Here is a 23,451-nt window from a genome sequence, read left to right on the forward strand (position 1 = left end):
CGCACCCTCCAGTCGAGCCCAGACGGGACACCCAGCTCCCCCCAGTCCCCTCAGCCAGACACAGACTCTCTGGAGAAACCCAAGCTAAAGGCTGGAGGATCAGTGGAGAGCCTCCGGAGCTCCCTCAGTGGGCAAAGCTCCATGAGTAAGTACCCTGTGTGTGTGTGTGTGTGTGTGTGTGTGTGTGTGTGTGTGTGTGTGTGTGTGTGTGTGTGTGTGTGTGTGTGTGTGTGTGTGTGTGTGTGTGTGTGTGTGTGTGTGTGTGTGTGTGTGTGTGTGTGTGTGTGTGTGTGTGTGTGTGTGTGTGTGTGTGTGTGTGTGTGTGTGTTACAGTACACATTAAGACAGTGCACAAAGCGCGACACAAGGGGGCACTGTTATTACATCTCTCTTGCAACATTCTTATACAGACTTAAAACCCCTTATCAAGTCTGCTGTGTCAGCTAGTATACATCTCATCGTCATGATCTGAACTCTATGTTATAGCTCCATGTCACAACCACACCTACTCCCATTGGAGGGTTCAGAGATGACATGCGACATCATCTGGTCCTATCTGGTGAAAGCTTCTTCTCACGTTGTGACTGACCATGATCTTACCCTGGCATGTGTTCAGACAACTTGCCTAGTTAAATACGGTTAAAAAAAGATAGAAGTTGCCTGAACACATATATAATTATTCTATCTTTCTCTCATGTCTTGAGGTTAGAGTTAGACTAAGGGCTGTGAGGGCTGGGTTGATGTTTGTTAGTTAGTTAATGAGAGAGAGTGTCCCTTGTTGACTGTTGTTGGCCTAGGCCCATAGGGCCGGAGAGGCTGAGACACAAGCTAATTATTAAATAGGAAGGCTTTTCTCTCTGCTTCCTACACTCATCATTACAGATCAGACATCCAGAGAGACATCCATGGGAAGACAGCAGCACGTTATATACACACTGGCTACAAGTGATAGGCTGTTATTAATGGGTATTCACACATACTCTGGCCTTGTGTGAATAGATGGGTACATCTAACTCTCTCATTTAAAATAAATTGATGTTCATTTGCTCAGTTTCAAAACACTCAAATCACATGAGTATTGAATACATCTATTTGGATGAAATGAAATGTATATCTGGGGTTTGACCGTGTGTGGTCCTTGCATTGTGTGTTGCAGGTGGTCAGACGGTCAGCACCACAGACTCGTCAGCCAGTAACAGAGAGAGTGTTAAGTCTGAGGATGGAGATGACGAGGAGCCTCCCTACAGAGGGCCCTTCTGTGGCAGGGCGCGAGTACACACTGACTTCACTCCTAGCCCCTACGATTCCGATTCCCTCAAACTAAAGGTAACATACACTTACTCACCTCCACCTCCACACGTATCAACACATAGTCCCTACGGTACTGACTTTCTCAAATGAAGGGCAACACACAGACACTTATTGACTCATAAGCACAACCCTGAATTCATATACGCCCTCAACACCCTCTACACGCTGTATTCACTCACACACACACACACACACACACACACACACACACACACACACACACACACACACACACACACACACACACACACACACACACACACACACACACACACACACACACACACACACACACACACACACACACACACACACACACACACACACACGCACACACTTGATGGCTGATAGTTTTAGCATTTTCTCATGTGAATGTGTTTTGTGTCTTCCAGAAAGGGGATGTGATCGACATCATCAGTAAGCCACCCATGGGGACGTGGATGGGCCTGCTCAATAACAAGGTGGGCACCTTTAAGTTCATCTATGTGGACGTGCTGAGTGAGGAGGAGGAGAAGCCCAAAAGACCCGTGAGGAGGAGGAGGAAGGGCAGACCTCCCAAACCCACCTCTGTAGAAGAGCTGCTGGAACGCATCAACCTCAAGGTACACACACTGGTCACACACACCTTTACACACACGCGTTTGTTTAACACACTCATAAACATGCACCTGTACATTGCACACGAACACACAACCCTATACAAACCACACCAATGTGAAGGTGTTCTGTACAAGTTGAATAGTAGTCCTGCAACTTCCCTCCTACAGTCAGAATCATATCCCAGCCATCTAGAAAAAACACCCTGCCTCTTCTGTCAACCACCCAGCCTAGGCAGCTCAGCCTCCCCAGGGAGAGAGCACCGTAGGTGGGCTGTTTCTGGATGAGCCCAGCCTAGGCAGCTCAGCCTCCCCAGGGAGAGAGCACCGTAGGTGGGCTGTTTCTGGATGAGCCCAGCCTAGGCAGCTCAGCCTCCCCAGGGAGAGAGCACCGTAGGTGGGCTGTTTCTGGATGAGCCCAGCCTAGGCAGCTCAGCCTCCCCAGGGAGAGAGCACCGTAGGTGGGCTGTTTCTGGATGAGCCCAGCCTAGGCAGCTCAGCCTCCCCAGGGAGAGAGCACCGTAGGTGGGCTGTTTCTGGATGAGCCCAGCCTAGGCAGCTCAGCCTCCCCAGGGAGAGAGCACCGTAGGTGGGCTGTTTCTGGATGAGCCCAGTCTAGGCAGCTCAGCCTCCCCAGGGAGAGAGCACCGTAGGTGGGCTGTTTCTGGATGAGCCCAGCCTAGGCAGCTCAGCCTCCCCAGGGAGAGAGCACCGTAGGTGGGCTGTTTCTGGATGAGCCCAGCCTAGGCAGCTCAGCCTCCTCAGGGAGAGAGCACCGTAGGTGGGCTGTTTCTGGATGAGCCCAGCCTGATGAAGCTCTGACATGACAGATTACAGACTAGGCTATGTCCCTGGCTCTCCCCTACTCAAGGACATAAGTAACATAACGGTACATTATCATTGCCTGGGCAGAGCAGAGACTATATTACAGGGTTGAAGACCTCCCATAAGTCTACTACTATCCTACTATATACAGTACATGTGCATCAAGGTACACATGTCATGTCCGTCGTCACATACGTAGTTGTGAGTTCGGGGAGTGGGAGAGCAGACTAAACACACGACCTCCTAAACCCACCCGTAACAACTGGTGACCATGCAAAGACATTATACTGAGACTGTTCCACCTTGTTCTGTTTTGTTTCATGTCACGCTCGCACGATACATGAGTGTTTTTGGCAAGTATTTATTTAGATTTCTCTTTTGTTTATTTAAAAGGAGAACTAGGGAAAAGTTTTTTGTCCAGATTTGGTTAGCGAGTTCAGATACATTTACTGATGCAGGTTTACTGGTGATTGAATCAAGGATATGTACACCTTAAAGTGACAAGAAAAAGCTGACTAACAAAAGTAACAAGAGTAAGACGCCGTAATAACCTTGCTGACTAATTCTACATAAAACAGAGCTCTTTGTGGTCAGGGCGTTCCTAAAAACACAACGACAAAGTGGAGTGCGCTTCGAAGTAGCCATCTTTTTATCTTTGTTTTCTCTTTTGAAATCTTCCATTTTAACTTGATTGTAGTCTTGGAGCAAATGTGATTTTACCTTTACCAAATATGCTAGGATGTTACATGAAAGACGAAGATCCTTCAAATGAGAAGGTTGTGTAGAGTAGTGGTCTTTGGTTTTGTCTCATCCTTCTTTATCTTAGCAGAAATAGAGCTGAAAGTCACTTTTAGCTAAGGATGGAAGTCTCCGTGGTTACAGTGGTGACATGCAGTCTGTGTGTATTGTACCCTTTAGATGTTTGGGTTGGACAAAACTTTAGACTGAACCAGTTTCCACAATCTCCTTGTTGAAAGTAGGAACCGATTATGATGGGCTGAGATGTTAACTTTAGCTGTGCCTGTTCCGAAACACACAGAGGGTGTAGTGTGATATTTTAGACCGGGATTTCTGGTGTCCTCCCACCAAGAGATAACACCACAGGGTGTAATGACTAGCTTTGTGCTCTTGTTAAATTGTGTGTGTATCCTCCTTGTCGCCTGTGGTGAAAGGTGTGGTAGAGAATCTCCGCTACCTCATCCCTCTCTTTCCCACCCTTCCCAACTCTTCCTTCCTTTTCTGTAGCCACATTGGTCAATTTCTTTTACCTCATTGTGTGTGTTTTTGCAAGATTAACATTTTGCCCGTGTCTTTAAAAACTGGTGCTAGGCCAGTTTATCTGTTTATCTTATAACAGGTACAGTCACGCAAGGGGTAGGAAAAAAATATCTGGAATCAGTTGTAAAGAACATGAGATAACCAGAGCCTCTTCTCTCCTCTCCTCTCCCCTCCCCTCCCCTCCCCTCCCCTCCCATCTCCTCTTCTTTCTCATCTTCTCTCCTCCAGGAGCACATGCCTACCTTCCTGTTTAATGGCTATGAGGACCTGGACACCTTCAAGCTGCTGGAGGGGGAGGATCTAGATGAGCTCAACATCAAGGACCCTCAACACAGAGCTGTGCTGCTCACCGCTGTGGAGCTACTGCAGGAGTATGACAGTGAGTACACACACACACGTGAACTCACGTGCACACGCACACGCACACACTCACACAAACCTTTCGCTTTGTCTGTTTGACTGCATTGTCTCTATGATTCCTACACTACATTGTTGTGTAAGTTTCTGTATATCTGACTATATGGTTTCTGTGTGTTGTGTGTGTCTAGGCAGCAGTGATCCTGAGCGGAGCGGCCTGTCAGGCTCTCAGGAGAAGCTGCTATCAGATGGCCACATCCTGGTGGGCGACTCACCACGTGACTCTGGCTGCTATGAGAGCAATGAGAACCTGGAGAATGGTAATGACTAGCCTAGTATAGCTTCCCAATAATGGGATTAGCCTGGTGTTAGCCTAGCCTGGGCCTAGTCTAGCGCTACAGTGGCTGTGGCTCCTATGATTCCTCTTCCACGTCCTCTGCCATGCCATACATCTGCATTCTAACAAGAACCGTCCGTCATCACTCTCCATTGGACCAAGGCCAGCCAATCAAACCTCCACTCTTTATCCGCCATGTCTGTCTCCTAGCTCCACCCACTTCACACCCCCACTCACCTCCGCCCCACCTAGCTGCGTAATGTCATAGTGAGGGGAGAGATGCACCCCCCATCTCGTTTTTTCTGTTTCTTTTTCTCATTGTCACTCCACTCTTTCCACTGCTCTCTCCATCTCCAGGCTGTCTCTGTCTTCACTGCAGAAGCCCTATCCTAAGGGACAAGGCTCTAACCCCCAGGCCTAGATCACTAGTCTACCCTACAATGGGGCCCTATGTACAAAGGGAACAACACCCCACATCTCAAATGCACCCAACTACTCTGGTCAACTCAATCCCAGTGCCGATGTTCCTCCCATCTCACAATGGACAGAGAACCCCTCCTCCTACTCCTCTTCCTCTGCCCCAGGAGGTTGAGTGGTTGCTGGGAGACCAGACCGATTATGACACGAGGGAGTGTTTCTTTTGAAAGGTGTTATTGTAAAAGCGGAGATCTTGTAAAGTATTAAGTCACTGCCCAATAATTGACTGTAGTATGGCTCTGTAGGTGGTGTGGGAGTGGACCACTCTGCTTCCATTAGCCTAGTGCTGGCTCAATCTCTGTTCTACCTGCCATTTCAAGTCACTTAAAAAAAATGTCACTTAAAAAAAATGTTTATTTTCAATAGTGACCATGTTACAAAATGATCGTATGTGCCTAAACAACCCCCCAAAAATCTTGGATTAAAATTTGTTATTTTTATGATAGTGGATTCTATATATAAAAAAACAGCTTTTCTAATTATGGAATTGTATTTCAGATCTATATTTGTGAGAACGTTTAGTGTATAACTCCTTAAAAATACTGTTTTGCTTTCCGCCTACAGTTGAGTTCTTCAATCATTTCTCATAAACCTTTGCTTGAATCATTGACTTCTCTGTCTATGTTTTCTCTCTGTTCTGTTCTATGTGTGTGTGTCACAACGGTTGTAAAAGATGTGCAATCTGCTACAGTAGAAATTTTAGTTGTGGAATAAACCACTTCTTTTATTGAAGTTACTTTGGCCTGCTTGCTTCATTTAATGTCTCCTTCTCCTTTTCTCCTTTTCTCCCTCTCAGTCGTTAACACTCCTCAGTAGCTGCTTAACATTCAGTGTACATTCTGCATTTTAATTCTGTTTTGTTTTAATTACTGTGCCTTTACTCAGTCGCTATGATAATCCAATCTGCGTTATTCTGCCTCATAAATGCTCTACTACAGCCATACAGATGTAGGATCTTAATTTGATCAACCTGTTGCAGGACAATTTCCTGCAATCCAGGAAAACTTTCCTGCAATTTTAAACTTGTCGTTGTTTAAAATGTACTGGGAAGTTTGTCATTTTGTAATTTCCATTAATTTCCACAAAATGTATCCTACAAAAATGTCCATTAATTAGAATCCACATTTTCTGTTGACGCTGGATTATTTTCCTGCTGTAGCAAACTGGCTCAAATTAAGATTCTACATCTGTACCTCTCTTAACCATCCTCTTGCATGGATTATGACTTTATACATACAGTACCAGTCAAAAGTTTGGACATGTCACGTTGTATAGTGATCGGAGACAGACGCAGGAATACGTAATAGGGGGGTTTTATTACTCACCCAAAAATACAACATGTCATGAAAAAGCACAGGGACGAAGCCCATAACAAATACATGTGTAAAATATACAGGGATGTAAACAAACAAAAGAGCGATGTTTAAACCTCTAATAATTACACGGGACAAGACCCGTAATAACACAACACGGAACGAGACCCGAAATAACAAGTGCACAATACACGTAGCACGAAAGCCGAAACAACAAAGCACAGGTACTCACAAGACCAACGGACATGGGAACAATAACCGACAAGGACAATGGGGAACAGAGGGCACATAAATAACATACTAATGGGGAATGGGAGCCAGGTGTGCGTAATGAGACAAGACAGTCCGGGGTTGGTGGTAATGATCCAGTTCGGTGACGTAGACCTCCGGAGCTGGTGAATGGAATGAGCAGCAGTACCGGGGGGATCCGTGACAGAACACACCTATTCATTAAAGGCTTTTTCTTTATTTCTACTATTTTCTACATTGTAGAATATTAGTGAAGACATCAAAACTATGAAAAAACACATATGGAATCATGTAGTAACCAAAAAAGTGTTTGAGATTTTTGAAAGTAGCCACCCTTTGTCTTGATGACAGCTTTGCACACTCATGGCATTCTCATATAAAATATATTTTGATTTGTTTAACACTTTAACACTACCCTCTGTAGTGTCTTGTGGTCGGAGGCCGAGCAGTTGCCATACCAGGCAGTGATGCAACCAGTCAGGATGCTCTCGAAGGTGCAACTGTAGAAATTTTTGAGGATCTGAGGACCCATGCCAAATCTTTTCAGTCTCCTGAGACCAGGCGTTGGGTATAGGCGTTGTCGTGCCCTCTTCACGACTGTCTTGGTTGTTTGCTGGTTTGCTGGTGATGTGGACACCAAGGAACTTGAAGCTCTCAACCTGCTCCACTACAGCCACGTCGATGAGAATGGGGGCGTTCACAGTACTCCTTTTCCTGTAGTCCACAATCATCTCCTTTGTCTTGATCACATTGAGGGAGAGGTTGTTATCCTGGCACCACACTGCCAGGTCTCTAACCTCCTCCCAATAGGCTGTCTCATCGTTGTCGGAGATCAGGCCTTCCACTGTTGTTTCGTCGGCAAACTTAATGATGGTGTACGGGAGGGGACTGAGCACGCACCCCTGAGGGACCACCGTATTGAGGATCAGTGTGGCAGATGTGTTGTTACCTACCCTCACCACCTGGGGGTGGCCTGTCAGGAAGTCCAGGATCCAGTTGCAGAGGGAGGTGTTTAGTCCCGGGGTCCTTAGCTTAGTGATAAGCTTTGAGGGCACTATGGTGATGAACGCTGAGCCGTAGTCAATGAGTAGCATTCTCACGTAGGTGTTCCTTTTGTCCAGGTGGGAAAGGGCAGTGTGGAGTGCAATAGAAATTGCGTCCTCTGTAGATCTGTTGGATCTGGTTTGCAAATTGGAGTGGGTCTAGGGTTTCTTGGATAATGGTGTTGATGTGAGCAATGACCAGCCTTTCAAAGCACTTCATGGCTACAGACATTTAGGCAGTGTTCTTGGGCACAGGGACTATGGTGGTGTGCTTGAAACATGTTGGTATTACAGACTCGGTCAGGGACAGTTTGAAAATGTCAGTGAAGTCACTTGCCAGTTGGTCAGCGCATGCTTGGAGTACACGTCCTGGTAATCCTGTCTGGCCCTGCGGCCTTGTGAATGTTGACTTCTTTAAAGGTCTTACTCACATCGGCTAACAAAAACGTGATCACACAATCACACAGTCGTCCGGAACAGCTGGTGCTCTCATGCATGCTTCAGTGTTGCTTGCCTCGAAGCGATCATAGAAGTCCTTTAGCTTGTGTCACTGAGCACCTTGCGGCTGTGCTTTCCTTTGTAGTTCGTAATAGTTTGCAAGCCCTGCCACATCCTCGGAGTTGGTGTAGTACGATTCAATCTTAGTCCTGTATTTACACTTTGCCTGTTTGATGGCTCGACGGAGGGTCTAGCGAGATTTCTTATAAGCTTCTGTGTTAGAGTCCCGCTCCTTGAAAACGGCAGCTCTACCCTTTAGCTCAGTGCGGATGTTGCCTGTAATCCATGGCTTCTGGTTGGGGTATGTACGTACAGTCACTGTGGGGACGACGTCATCGATTGACGAAGCCAGTGACTGATGTGGTGTACTCCTCAATGCCATCTGAAGAATCCCGGAACATATTCCAGTCTGTGCTAGCAAAAGAGTCATGTAGCTTAGAATCTGCGTCATCTGACCACTTCCGTATTGAGCGAGTCACTGGTACTTCCTGCTTTAGTTTTTGCTTGTAAGCCGGAATCAGGAGGATAGAGTTATGGTCAGACTTGCCAAATGGAGGGTGAGGGGGACACGTCTCTGTGTGTGGAGTAAAGGTGGTCTAGAGTTTTTTTTCCTCTGGTTGCACATGTAACATGCTGGTAGAAATTAGGTAAAACGGATTTAAGTTTCCCTGCATTAAAGTCACCGACCACTAGGAGCGCAACCTCTGGATGAGCATTTTCTTGTTTGCTTATGGCCTTATACAGCTCGTTGAGTGCGGTTTTAGTTCCAGAATCGGTTTGTAGTGGTAAATAGACAGCAATGAAAAATATAGAAGAAAACTCTGTTGGTAAATAGTGTGATCTACAGCTTTTCATGAGATACTCTACCTCAGGTGAGCAAAACCTTGAGACTTCCTTAATATTAGATTTCATGCACCAGCTGTTATTAACAAATAGACACAGACCGCCACCCCTTGTCTTACCGGAGGCAGCTGTTCTATCTTTCCGATGGACAGAAAACCCAGCCAGCTGTATGTTATCCATGTTGTTGTTCAGCCACGACTCAGTGAAACATAAGATATTACAGTTTTTAATGTCATGTTGGTAGGTTAGTCTTGATTGGAGCTCAACTATTTTATTATCCAATGATTGCACGTTGGCTAATAGGACTGATGGTAGAGGCGGATTACCCACTCACCATCAGACAAGGCACCCCGACTTACGTCCGCGATATCTCCGTCTCTTCTTCATGCTAATGACAGGGATTTGGGCCTTGTCGGGTGACTGAAGTAAATCCTTTGCACACACACACACGAGGCAGACGCAAAGGATTTACTTCTGACACCCGACAAAGCCCAAATGGCTGACAAGGCCCAAATACTGTATATACTGTATATATTGGACATGGTCTTCAGAGCATAACTGTTACATAACTGTGATCCACGTTGCATTGTCATACTTGTTTCTCCGGACATTACAATGAGCTATAAAGAGAAAACTACAAATGTACCACTATCACAAAGAATCAGCATTGCTCAGTGTCTGTGTTTAAACAGTGATTTTTTTTGAAAAGCAGACATCTGACTTTGGGGTCAATATTTATTTATTATGCCCTGATAGCAAGTCTTAGATATCTATTAAACAAATGATTGGAAGCTAGCATGAGATAGGGGATAGCTGGGCCAAATATCAGGCAACATTTTGGGTGAAATTGTCAGTAACAAGTACATTGAAACACCACATTAACTTCAATGATGTCAGACTGACTTCAATCTGCATCAATCTTTTTATGCTGTCCAAATTAGTAGAGATAAATGACTCATTTGTGTATGATGTGTGTGATGTCATTTCACTATTCATTATTGCATGAGGCTTGCCATATGGTATCTAGTGCTCTTTTACACACTTGTTCATGTTGTTCCAATAAGCCATGATGGTAAATTGGCCTCTAACCTCCTACTTTTATACCTGCGTCTGAAATTGTATTATGATAATAGCACCATCTGGATTGGAATAAGAAAGTATAGTCCTCCATAGAGCTGGGACGATAAACTGGAAATGATCTTCACTGACCACTATGGACATTTTGTTGATATCGTTCATACCGATGAATAACCTACAGGGTTATGAAATTTGAAGTTTGAAAATAAGTACTTTTGCTAATATGGGTGATTGTTAAAGAGATAGTTTGGGATTTTCCCCAGAGTCAGATGAACTCGTGGATACCATTTTTATGTCTCTGCGTCCAGTATGAAGGAAGTAAAAGGTAGTATCGCCAGCTAATGCTAACTAGCTTAACGCAAAGACTGGAAGGTGTAGAGTTTTAATGGTAATACAAATAAATACTGTGGTGCACATTGTTATAAACATATCATTCTATATATCGTTATCATGATAATTCAGTAAATTACATTTTGCTATGGATTTTTGTCCATATCGCCCAGCTCTAGTACTCCACATCCACCCCACTTGGCAGTATTGCACTCATAAGGCTATAATCACAAAAATATAATTTTCTTGTTGTTGTTATTACTCTAGCTAGTTAACCATAACGCGATCTAGTTTTGTCTTAGCTATGTCATACCCACATAAACATGTGGTGTAAGTAGAATATGCAGTATGACATATGGATTTATACTGTAACATGCATGTTTTCATGCTTTCTACTGACAGATAACCCATGACCCTGTGTCCAACTGTACTCTTAATCATGATCAACATTCTGATGTAAGGCCGTAGTGGGTCAGAGGCTGAACCACAGAAGAGGAACACTTCAGTGTCACTGCTGTAAAGCTCTGTGTGTGAACGGGGTTGTTTCAGATTCACATGTCCTCTTAGACCAAGTTCACATTCACAGCTGATAGTGATAAATTCAAAATGCTGTACAAATGGCACAGAACCCATAGTGACATGAAACCCATTACATCCAATACATGCAGTAAGTACACCTCAGTATTAGTTCTCAGTTTTGTTATGTCCCTATCCTAAATCTGTTTTAATTCAAAGTCTGGGGATATGTTTATGCAACCGTTCCCAGCTCTAAAATTAAGAGGGATATGTTTTACTGTGTTTCAGGCAAGAGCAGGAAGACATCTCGCTCCAACCGCTCCTCTGCGGGCCTTCAGTCCCCAGACTACCCCACCCTGCCCATGACCCAGTCCACTGAGGCCCTGCAGCAGAGCAAGCTGGAGCGCACAGCCAAGTTCACAAAGCACTTCTTCCTCAAGCCCACCCTGAGGGGCTTCAGCCTGCTGGGGCTGAGGAAGGGCCCCCGCCGGACCCGGACCCCGATGCCGGCCAGCCGCAGCTGTGAGGACCTGGACGGGCCCCCGGAGGCTACCGGCCCCCAGGCCTGGAAGAGATCCCACTCCCTCGGGGACCTCCACTGGGAGCAGGCCTTCGACCAGAAGAAGGACTACAGCCTGGAGCTCAAGCCCGCTAAAGGTGTCTCCAAGTCGGGTAACAGCAGCAGGGTGAAGGGCCTCCAGGGTCATGGAGATGGGGGTTCATCACTGGCTCAGAATGGAGGGAGTGCTGTGAGCCCTAAAGGGCGTTCTGACCAACCCCCTGTGCCCTCCCAGCTGCCCCTCAGACCTCCCTGTCCCACCGCACCGCTTCCCCAGCCCCAGGAGACCCTCCCCAGCCCGCTCCCCAGCCCTCCTGAACCCCAGCTGAGGGAGAGGAGCATCCGGACTCACCCCAAAAAGCCCCCAGTGCCCCCTCCCGTTCCAGTCAAGAAATCCAAGGAGCGCCTGGCCAATGGGATACGCCACCGCTCCCTTGTCCTTTCCTCTCCCACTCATTCCTATACCTCCACACACTCTCATCCCCCCAGCCCTGTCATCAGCAGCCCCAGTGCTCCAGCCCTCCCCAGTAAGGCCTCCAGTACCCCTGCCTCCCCCTCTCCAGCCAGCACCTCTCCAGCCTCCCCTGCCTTCACCACCGCCACCACCGGCTGTCCAGAGCCAGAGGAACCAGGCACCCCCCCAGCAGTGCCCCCTCCCTGGCTGTCTGACCTGCCCGAGACGGCCTGCCCCCAGGCTCAGATCCAGGGAGGTGGTGGCAAGATGGTGGTGGCTAGGAAGGTGTCCTATGCTAAAATGGCTGTCGATCTCCACAGCGTGCTGGAGCAGAGACTGGAGGCCGAGGGCATCGACCTCACAGAGGAACCCTACTCAGACAAAGTCAGTTACCACCACAGCCTGTATCTATGGTTATGTACCTGTTATTACTGTGTAGAATACACACACGAACACACACATCCACCACAGCCTGCTTCTATGGTTATGTTCCTGTTATTACTGTGTAGAATACACACACACACACACACCCATCCACCACAGCCTGTATCTATGGTTATGTACCTGTTATTACTGTGTAGAATACACACACGAACACACACATCCACCACAGCCTGCTTCTATGGTTATGTTCCTGTTATTACTGTGTAGAATACACACACACACACACACCCATCCACCACAGCCTGTATCTATGGTTATGTACCTGTTATTACTGTGTAGAATACACACACACACCCATCCACCACAGCCTGCTTCTATGGTTATGTTCCTGTTATTACTGTGTAGAATACACACAACCACCACATCCTCACTCGCACTCACAGGCCAGTTTGTCACAGCTAGGGGTTATACAGGACACACGTAGATGTGGGTATGCTTCATTAAGACCATCTCACAACTAAAGAAATGAAAGAAACACTTTAATAAACAGTGCAGATTGGACCACTGGCCCACTCTGTGAGAGAGTACATTAGAAGTCAGTGTAGGAATCTACTAAAGGACACACTCCAGGTCAATAAATACATTATTAGAAGCATTAGAAGGTTGTGTTTTTGTCTCCTGGCCGTCAAGGCCTTTTGATTCTGCGTTTTGATTACTGCACTCAGACATAACAAGACTGTATCCTGTATCCTGTCATATGGCTCTCGCTTCCTGTCAACAGTAGTAGTGGGTTGCTTTGGTATCCATACAGCAGAAAGAAACATAGAGAAAAAATAGGGGGCAGAGAGAGAGAGAGAGAGAGAGAGATGAGAGAGAGAATGAATGAAGAGAAAATCTTCTGTAGGAGGCTGAAGCTCAGTGAAGGCAGGCGGCTTGGGGTTATTAAACAGTCAGACACCGTGCCGGAGCCAGACAGACAGGCAGACAGACAGTCTACAGCACTGCACTGTACTGCTGGCTTTATATTAATGAGGAATAATGCTGCAGTGCAGAGACACTGTCCAGTCACTAGGGGTGCCGTCTTCGGAGAAGGGCTTTGTTAGGGTCCGACAGGACACTTGGCTGTGGCTCTACATCTACATACACCCTCCATCTCTCTATTCCTTCACCCTGAGTTGCCTTCGGTCCAGTTTGGCTGGGTTGTCCTGGACTGGCCATGACTCCAGGTGTCTAGAGCTTTTGGCAGAGAGAGAGAGTGTTTTAAAAGTTTTCCCCACTGAATTCCCTTTTATTCTCTGTTCGTGCATGCCAACCATTGGCTAGTCTAGTCCACCTATGACATGTTATGGGATCTCCCGCATCGTTTGCTTGTCTCTGTCTCTGAGCTTATCTCCCAGCCAATGGGCTCGTCAGTTGGCCAGTGTTTTGACTCGTTATTTCACATTATTAGTCTACTTCAATCCCTCATGAACAGACAGAAACTGGGCCTCTCCAGACTCATAATGTTTAAATGAGCAAATAAAGTGAGAGAGCTAGCTCCTACATCAACCTCTGGTGTCTGAGCTGTTCGAAAACATTCAGTTCTAGAGACTTAGGTTGACAAACACTGTGACCGTAGTCAATAAAAGTGCACAGTACAGTCTGCATTTTCTGTTTAGATCTGTGACTTTATGGTGTTGACTGGGGCCGACAGACAATTCTATTTAAACGGAGAGAGAAGTCACTATGGTTTCTGATTGGCTTGTCTAATCTGGGCGTAGGCTGTGGGGGAGAGATTTCCACTAGCCCTTTAAATATGGGCTTAAGTTTTCTCTGCCTAGCATCCCAGATTTATTACAGATTTACTTCAGGTCATGGTTACTTAGGGTTTTCATGGTTTGGGGTTTTAGTATCAGTATTGAGTTGTCATGCCCACAGGGATAGGGTATCTATCAATGGAAATCACTTCTCCTAATGTGCATGAGTTCTCATGCCATCATTTTTCAAGTGTGTATGCGTGTGTGCATGTTTGTTTGTGTGTATGCATTTGTCTGTGTCCCTCTCCTTCTCTCCTCACTCATCCATAGTCTCTCTCCATTTCTCTCTCCCTCCAGCATGGTCGGTGTGGTATCCCCCAGCCCCTGATGCAGCGCTACAGTGAGGACTTGGAGCAGCCAGTGAAGGATGTGGCCTCCAACATGGACCAGGTTCGCGTCAAGCAGCTCCGCAAGCAGCACCGCATGGCTGTGAGTACTTTATGGGACAGATTCAATAAGCATTTACATGGTCTTCAAATCAAAGTCAATTTGTCACATGCGCTGAATACAACACGTGTAGACCTTACAGTGAAATGCTTACTTACAAGCCCTTAACCAACAATGCAGTTTTAAGAAAATACCTACAAAAGTCGACCAGGGCAAAGTTAGCACCTGTTATTTTCCTCTGATGATATATTTAATACCTGTTTTACTGTAGTGGGCTAAAGCAGAGTGTTTCTTGGTAGTCTTAAACAAATATGGTCTTAGAAGACCCCTGTACCAAAGCAAATCACATTTTATTGGTCACATACACATATTTAGCAGATGTTATTGCGGGTGTAGCGAAATGCTTGTGTTCCTAGCTCCAATAGTGCAGTAGTATCCAATGATTCACAACAAAACACACAAATCTAAAAGTAAAATAACGGAATTAAGAAATACATAAATAATGTCGGAGTGGCATTGACTAGAATACAGTAGAATAGAGTATATATATATGAAATTAGTAAAACAGTATGTTAACATTATTAGATATAGAGATATAGAATTGAAATGTATTCAATTTTGAGTTTGCATCCCAATATTACACTTTGTATACGGTACATTCGGGAAGTATTCAGACCCCTTCCCTTTTTCCACATTTTGTTACATTACAGTCTTATTCTAAAATGGATTACATTTTAAAAACAATATACACACACAATACCCCATAATGACAAAGCGAAAACAGGTTTTTAGAAATTTTAGCAAATTGATTAAACATAAAAAACAGAAATGCATATGTATTCAGACCCTTTGCTATGAGACTCCAAATTGAGCTCAGGTGCATCCTATTTCTATTGAGCATCCTTGAGATGTTTCTTCAACTTGATTGGAGTCCACCTGTGGTAAATTCAATTAATCTGACATGATTTGGAAAGGCACACACCTGTCTGTATAAGGTCCTACAGTTGACAGTGCATGTCAGAGCAAAAACCAAGCCATGAGGTCGGAAGAATTGTCCGTAGAGCTCCGAGACAGGATTGTGTTGCGGCACAGATCTGCGGAAGGGTACCAACACATTTCTGCAGCATTGAAGGTCCCCAAGAACACAGTGGCCTCCATCATTCTTAAATGGAAGAAGTTTAGAACCATCAAGACTCTTCCTAGAGCTGGCCGCACAGCCAAACTGAGCAATCGGGTGAGAATAGCCTTGGTCAGGGAGGTGACCAAGAACCCGATGGTCACTCTGACAGAGCTCCAGAGTTCCTCTATGGAGATGGGAGAGTCTTCCAGAAGGACAACCATCTGTGCAGCATTCCACCAATCAGGCCTTTATGGTAGAGTGGCCAAACCGAAGCCACTCCTCAGTAAATGACAGCCGCTTGGAGTTTGCCAAAAAGCAACTAAAGGAATCTGACCATTAGAATCAAGACTCTCTATTTTTGTACATTTGCAAAAGATTCTAAAAGCCTGTTTTTGCCTTGTCATTATGGGGTATTGTGTGTAGATTTATGAGATGGAAAAACTGTTTAATCCGTATTAGAATAAGGCTGTAATTTGACCAAATGTGGAAAAAGTCAAGGGGTCTGAATACTTTCCCAATGCACTGTATATCACAGAAGACTGAAATATAATAAAACTTTGACATGGAAACACCAGATTTTCTGAGTGTGTTTTTATTTATTTATCAATTATATTTATCAATTATGAAATTATAAAAAATATTAATAACATTCCCCCCATGAGGCCACTAGAGGGCGATTTGATCATTTGACTGCAGGAAAGATTACTACGGTGTCATTGCTATGTTTTATGTATAAATCTTTTTTACTTTTTTACAAAATTCCTAAATGTTTTTCCCGGTATTCCTCAGATCCCGTTTGGAGGTTTGACAGAGATGTGCAGGAAGCCACTCTCCCCAGGTCACGTGAGCACCGTCTCTGATTGGCTCGTGTCCATCGGCCTACCCATGTACGCCACACCGATGGCAGCTGCAGGATATGACACGTTGGGACGTGTGTCCTCTCTCACAGAGAGCAGTGTGTGGGAAGCGGGGGTGCGGGACGAGAGGCACGTCCGTAGACTTGTGAGCGAGGCCCGATTGGTCAGCGCACACAGAGACGGACAGTCGTAACCGTGACAGTGGAGCCCATGCAGGTGTAACTGGGACAGTTGAACGGCTACGGCACAGTTGAGACTAAAGCACAGTTGCAAATAAATGCAGAACTGAATAACTGCGAAAGTGACCACAGCACAGCTTCCAGCACCTATTGAGACTTTTGACTGGACTACGGAGTGCGGGTGGTTTGCAGTTGCAGCCCAGCTAACGCTTGAGACTTATGAGCAGCAACCTGTTCTTATGCCCCCGTCTTTATCAATCTGTCTCTCTTTCTATTCCTTTCTTTCAGATGTTTACGGTGAGATTGTTCCGACTGCCGAGAACAGTTATCAGATGCCTTTAAAACTGACTGTTCCCTTCTGAAACATCCCCCCAGTCTTAAAATACTGAGAACTGCCTTTGAGGAAATTAGCACACTTTTCTTAGACTCTTTTTTAAAACTCTCCTTTTAAAGACTAAATTATGTGTTTCTCCTTTTAAAACTCTCCTTTTAAAGACTAAATTATGTGTTTCAGAAGTGTTTGCTTTGCATCTCTTGTGCAAGAGAAAAGCACTAGAGAGTAGTAAGAGGATGTAGCTTGGCCAAAGCAATTTCTTTCAATGTGCAGATTTCACCTTTGTTGTTAATCCCATTGCTAAATGCTACAGTAGATTGGAGAACATGGTTTATTGCAGTTAACACAAAAAAATAACAAAACATGAAATAGGCAAACATTGCTGTTATATTAAGATTTAAATCCTTATTTTCTATCATGCTATAGTGTTTTTGTAATATACTGTACCATATATTTTAATTTCATGGTGTTTTTACAGTATGTGTTCAATAAGTATTGTGTGTCTGCTTTGTGGAATGTCAAAGTCTGAATGTCAGTCATTGTAAGTATAAACAGTCAGACAGATCTCGACATGAGTTTATACAGTATTTCAGATTATATTGCAGATTTCAAAACATATCTTGATTGCATGTAATCCTCCAATATGTAGGTCCTTACAACAAGACTATCTACACAGTACAGCTCTAATTAATCTTCCATGGGAGATCAGCTTTTCTTTGCAGACAATATCGTCTCCATATATCTATCCAGGCTCATTTTAAGTTGCCTTACCATTATGTTAAAAAAACAATTCGATTCATGCGTATTCATGTACTCAGCATTATAAATACAGTAGGCATTTCAACCCCCATCTTTGACTAAGGCTTGATTCCTCAAAGCCTCACCGGGCCAAAATGTTTTGAATGTGCTTGTAATGACAGTGATTGTTAGTAGAAGACACACACACACATGCACACACACGCTAGCAGCCACATAGCTCTGTCGGGGGTGTCCTTGCTGTTCTTGTTAAGCACAGATGTTGATCCACATGAAGTCTAATTTAAACACAGTGTTCAACAGCCAGCCATAGACCAGCTCAGTACTGCAGACCACAGAGACAGACTGAGACATGATGTAGATGATCCACTCAGAAGGAGGGGCAAAGAGGAGGACTACAGCTGTTCCACAGAGACCCAGCTAACAGCTGGTTTATCATGTCCGTCTGAGCCTCTCTTGGAAGAACAAGAACAAGAATAAGAAGAAGGGGAGTGTCTTAGAGAGAGACACAGTCAGGGAGTACAGATGAGAATGGGAATGTACTGAATCTCCATTCACTGACCAGCAGACCAGACCTGTGAGTCCCTAGCAGTGGATTCCTAGTCCAAGACCGGTGTGAGTGGATCCACCTACGTAATGTCATTCTAGTTATGTGAAGTACTTCATATTGCAAACAATATTCAAGTCTTATCCCTTGTCTCGGGTTTCAAAATACAAGTTTGCAGAGTGGTGTAACACAGGGGGGCTTTTGCAGTGGACACTCGATAGAAGTTTGATGCCTTTTCTCTTCAATCATAGTGGTGCTCCAGGTTAGCTAGGGAGACACTTGTAGGGGGAGTTTTTAAAGAAACAAAAATACCTAAAATTTAAGATGTAAAAAATACTGTCACTGTAAAATGCACTTTAGAAAGTAAATAAAAAATGTTAAAGCAAAATTGGCAAAATGTTCTTTAAGTCTGTAAGCAGACATTTGTTTTCAGGTAATGTAAAGGGTTTGATTGAATGGGTTATACTGGGATTTAGTTATCTTAGTATAGTTCCCAATGCCAAGTCAATGTACAAATGTAATTAATAATAGTTCATGAATTAACCTGTTCCAATGACTTAACTTCCAATTTACTTTTGCAGTCTTACAGAAAACGTAATTACATATATGAAATGGTTAACAAGAGTTACACATTCTGTATATGTAATTGGTATTTAAATAACTTATTTTGGAGCTTTTCATATCAACTGTAATTATTAGCTGTACTATACAAATAGCAATACCTTCCTGCAAATTGCATTAGCCAGTGAAAAGCTACAGTGTTATTGTAAAATATAAGTGTACAAATGATTTAATTTGGTTTCAACTAGCTAATGATTGTCTATAAAGATTTTCTTGTGTATTGAAACAAAAAATGATGCCTAACTATTTGTCATTCTGAAATATAATAAAAACGCTATCGCCATGCTCTGTGTTTACACACACACACACACACAACGCACAAACTCACCACTTCTGTCTGATGCGAGGTGTGGGCAGTGAGAGTTATTGGACTATTTGACTACTGTGGCTAACACCTAAAACCTGCACCACATGTTGTTCTGTGATTGCTGAATTTCTTATATTAATCTTCATTTTATGTGCGGATAATAAGTCTCAGTATACAATAACAGGCATTGCATTACCAGACTGGATTTGATTAAAACTCTGGATCCCAACACGGGATCAGTCTGCTGAATAAGAGCAGAGGCTGATTTCATTTCTCTGCGGTTTGGAGAGGGAAGAACAATCTGATTTACTTTTGACCCAAGGCTGCCTGGCATGGATGGCTGCCTGGCATGGATGTCTGCTTGGCGCAATGAGTTTATGCCCTCTCCATAAGTGTGGGGGGCGAGGGTTATAGTGTTTTTATGTGTGTTTGGGGTGGGGTGGTGTGGGGGCGGGGGTTACAGTGTTTGTGTGTGTGTTGGGGTGGGGTGGTGTGGGGGCGGGGGTGGGAGTGCAATCAGTGTCTGCCTGGCATAATTCATGAATCCCCTATCTAGCAGGTTTTCCCATGTAGCTCCCAACCAGGGGTTTGAAATAGAATGCATTCTGTTGTGTGTAGCTGTGCCTGGCTTGGAGCGATACTGTTCCTGTCCCAAGCAAACAGGTTCCAGAACACATTTAACCCCCCCGTTTCCATAACCATTGGGAAGTAGGGGTGCTGAGGGTGTTAGGAGTGCTGAGGGATAAAAAAAAAAGTATAAGAAATTACAAAAGATTTGTAAACTAGGCCTTTATTACTCCTGTATGAGCAGATACCCCCCCCCCCCCCCCCCCCACTCTTTTGACCCCCAACGCAAAACATCTTGCGGCCATGCCGTTTCCATTGGCCTTTCAAATTAGGGCCAAATTCTAACTGCCCACCAAGGCCAGCCCAACCCGGGTTGAATTTAAATGCCAATGAAAACAAGGTTTTATTCTTTAGACACATAGAAATAGAATGAGATTCTAGATCTGTGTTTATACCCATGCTTTTTATGGCTTTGGTTAGAATGTTTCAAATAGAGACCAATGCTATGACTACAATACAGCTGCTATCACTAAAAGTGAGTTAGAGGACCAATATACAGTAAGTGTCTGTCTACGTCTGTCACCAGAATGTGAATGTTATTGTATAGGATACTGTCTCATTGTACTATCTCCATCTGGGTCCAGCTGTCATATGATTGCCACCAGAAGATTGTTGTATCTGGTCACGTGGTCGGAGAAAGCTGTGGTCAGTTAAAGAGAGAGATTTACGACAGGTTGTTGTGGCTTTACATTCCTCCTGTCTCCTTACTGCAGGCCTGAGGGGTAGAGGGAGTAGAGGGACACTAGAAAAGGAAAGTTTACACACTCACACCTACACTTGGACGGGTGAAGGTTGGAGGTCCACTCACTAGTTGTTTTGACTAAGTGGGCTTGCATCCCCTTAGGTAATTCAAATGTAGGCCTAATAAGTGCCTTACTCCTTATTTACCATAGCAAATGACCATCCTGACTGTGAGCATGGCTGAGGCAGTCCTTTCAGTCACCATCCACATGGAAAGAAACTGAGGCTGTATTGTAGCCCACATACCACCCACTTCCCTCACTTACATGATCTAGCCTATACTTGTACCTATACCATAGGTATAGCATTCTTTCATAGGCTGCCTTCCATACAACTTCATAATACACCAGTCTGTGTTGCCTGTTTGTGCCAACTACGTAGAATATACCTTAAAGCACAACAGGCTTTTTTAACCTTCAAACCCACACCAGTGCCTTGACTTTGATTTTCTTATGCCACTTAGCACCAATTTGTGGTTATACTTTTTGCATTTACAGTAATATTCCCCACCAAGAGCACCTTGGTTGTATTGGAATAGGCTACCTGCTAGCACTCTTTCTACTTATTTTATGTAGAGTAGCCCATATGTCCTAACTCATCTTAATATGTATTAATGTCATGTCCTAATTGCTAAGAATGAAACTCTGTAAGATGAAAAACCTGTTTTGACAGAATGACAGAAGGCCCACATGACCTATGTAGTCTGTCGCTGTACACGCGGTGACGCTGTTTTACACCTAGACTCATAGAAAATATCTGCAGAATTTTTTTCTTCCACATTCAGTAATCTGACACCGCCGCTGGCTCAAAACATCTAAACCGAAGGAAGAACCCGCAACTTCATTGGCAGAAATAGTCGGAGAGAACAGGCGAGAGAGACCGAACGGAGACGAAAACCGAGTGCGCAAATAACTCGTGGCGGCGGCGGGTGCCTGCGTTTCCTAATAGGTGTCCGTTTCAAATAATATCAAAGCAAGAAGTTTCACTTTCCACAGGCGGATGGGTGACTATCGCTCTCTGCGGCGCTTTGTGAGGAGGAGATGATGAAGAATTTCAGCAACAGTCCCCTTCACAATAACCAGGCTCCAAACCACATTAGAGATTGGAACAACAAAAAGTTCGGTTTTCTCTCGGCGGTTCTGTTGCGTTTTTCCCTGCGAGGTTATGGTTTTTGCATGGCTAGTCTATTCATCTTCTGTTTTGGGTCTCTGTTTTACCAGTTGAACGGAGGACCCCCCAACATTCTCCTGGACATCCGACAGTATCTCGGTAAGAACTTATTATTAAACGAATTTATCTTCTGGTGGTGGTGATCGCTTTTGAGTAGCCTAGAGTTTCGCAACATTACCAACGTGTACAATTAGTAGGCTACACGGCTCTTTGAGGACGTGTAACGGCAAGTTTACTGTTGCATACTGTTACCACCCCTCAATGCATTATCCTTTTCTTGTACTGCCCGGTTCGGGGCCAATGGGTCCTCTTTGATTACTTTTTATTAATGTCCCAGGGACAGCGCAAATTTAGAGATTGCAGGTTTACAATTTTGTATAAATTTTTTAATTTCCAATGGTAAATCCATGTGATAATGTTTCTTCATATAACGCTGGATACATTGTGCATTAGATATTGTCACATACTCACATTGATTGATTCCAATTGTTGATTGAAGAGCCAGTTAATTTGTGTGAGCACACAAAGTAGTGTTATCTGGAGCCTAATGACAGTGCTTCTTTGGTTGAGCAGTTGAGGGATATATTATTGTAATCTAACCCCGACAACTGTAAAGATGAATACTATGTTACCTTGGTGTTTCTCGAAACGGGCAGATGCGCCCTGTGGACTGTCACATAGCGGCCCAGACGTGACACTTTGCTGAGTGACACATAACGCAAACAGGACGCAGCAGGTAAAAGTGAATTTATGCTTGATCTGAAAATGTGATCGGAAGCTTTGTATGGCGATTGTGACGGAATGGCGGAGCCTCCGGAGGCATGAAGGGGCCAAATCAAGCTTCATACCGCATCGCCGTGCATCTCTCAAATGTTGTAACAATGTGGAGGGCTCTGTATAGCTCCACATTGACATGATCGGTTGACGGTATGTGATTGGTCACAGTAAATGCTGTACAGCCACTTCCAACCCAGACAGACCATGAAGAGCCTTAGCTCTGTATTCAGATACCCATAACAAGTCAATGATTCAGTCACTCCCTATCTGCTTCATCAGTATTCAACCATCAGTCATTGCTTTATGTCAAAAGACCATTGTGAAACATTGTGAAATCCTGTAACTTAATGTGCCCCATGGTCAGTGTTTCTCAAGTGTTAGATAAAAGTTGTCATCTTCTCATGGTCACCTGAGGCCTGTTCGTTCTCTGTACAGCACCAGCCTCAGGTCCTGAGGTGAATGCATATCAGCAGATCACACACCTGGAACCAGCACACCAGTTGCCAGGAAGTGTGTGTGTGTGTGGATTTGTTCTGTACTACAGTTGTGTTCTGTTCTTACAGGGAGATTGTGTTCTTTAGAATGGGATAAACTGGAAAATCGGGAAAATAACTAGCGTCACTCACCACACAGTCACTGATCCCCCACGAGTGAATGAGTGAGTGATTGAGTGAAGGAAAAAAACACACACACACACACAGACACACACTGTAAAATGAAGGAAGGACTGTATGAGGATGAGAACTGACTGGTTCAGGATTTCTGCTGCCATCATGGCACATCGG

At 44.5% G+C, this 23,451-nt stretch overlaps 2 protein-coding genes across 8 annotated transcripts in view; both read left to right on the top strand.

Moving 5' to 3' along the window:
* The window catches only part of sash1a (SAM and SH3 domain containing 1a), a 303,260-nt gene extending 283,933 nt beyond the window's left edge, over nucleotides 1-19,327 (top strand). For all 7 annotated transcript variants that reach the window (XM_055885292.1, XM_055885293.1, XM_055885294.1 and 4 more), the window contains 8 exons: nucleotides 13-145; nucleotides 1,157-1,326; nucleotides 1,704-1,913; nucleotides 4,239-4,389; nucleotides 4,559-4,687; nucleotides 11,339-12,447; nucleotides 14,541-14,672; nucleotides 16,540-19,327. In XM_055885292.1, the coding sequence (XP_055741267.1) occupies nucleotides 13-145; nucleotides 1,157-1,326; nucleotides 1,704-1,913; nucleotides 4,239-4,389; nucleotides 4,559-4,687; nucleotides 11,339-12,447; nucleotides 14,541-14,672; nucleotides 16,540-16,800 (2,295 nt within the window). In that variant the 3' untranslated portion in view covers nucleotides 16,801-19,327. The remainder of the gene's footprint in view (nucleotides 1-12; nucleotides 146-1,156; nucleotides 1,327-1,703; nucleotides 1,914-4,238; nucleotides 4,390-4,558; nucleotides 4,688-11,338; nucleotides 12,448-14,540; nucleotides 14,673-16,539) is intronic.
* Nucleotides 19,328-21,495: 2,168 nt separating this feature from the next.
* Nucleotides 21,496-23,451, top strand: part of LOC129825301 (uronyl 2-sulfotransferase-like) — a 122,422-nt gene continuing 120,466 nt past the window's right edge. The window contains exon 1 of the mRNA XM_055885299.1: nucleotides 21,496-21,988. Coding sequence (XP_055741274.1) covers nucleotides 21,760-21,988 — 229 coding nt within the window. The 5' untranslated portion in view covers nucleotides 21,496-21,759. The remainder of the gene's footprint in view (nucleotides 21,989-23,451) is intronic.

Source organism: Salvelinus fontinalis, chromosome 27 (genome assembly GCF_029448725.1).
Source record: "Salvelinus fontinalis isolate EN_2023a chromosome 27, ASM2944872v1, whole genome shotgun sequence".
Taxonomy (NCBI): Eukaryota; Metazoa; Chordata; class Actinopteri; order Salmoniformes; family Salmonidae; genus Salvelinus; species Salvelinus fontinalis.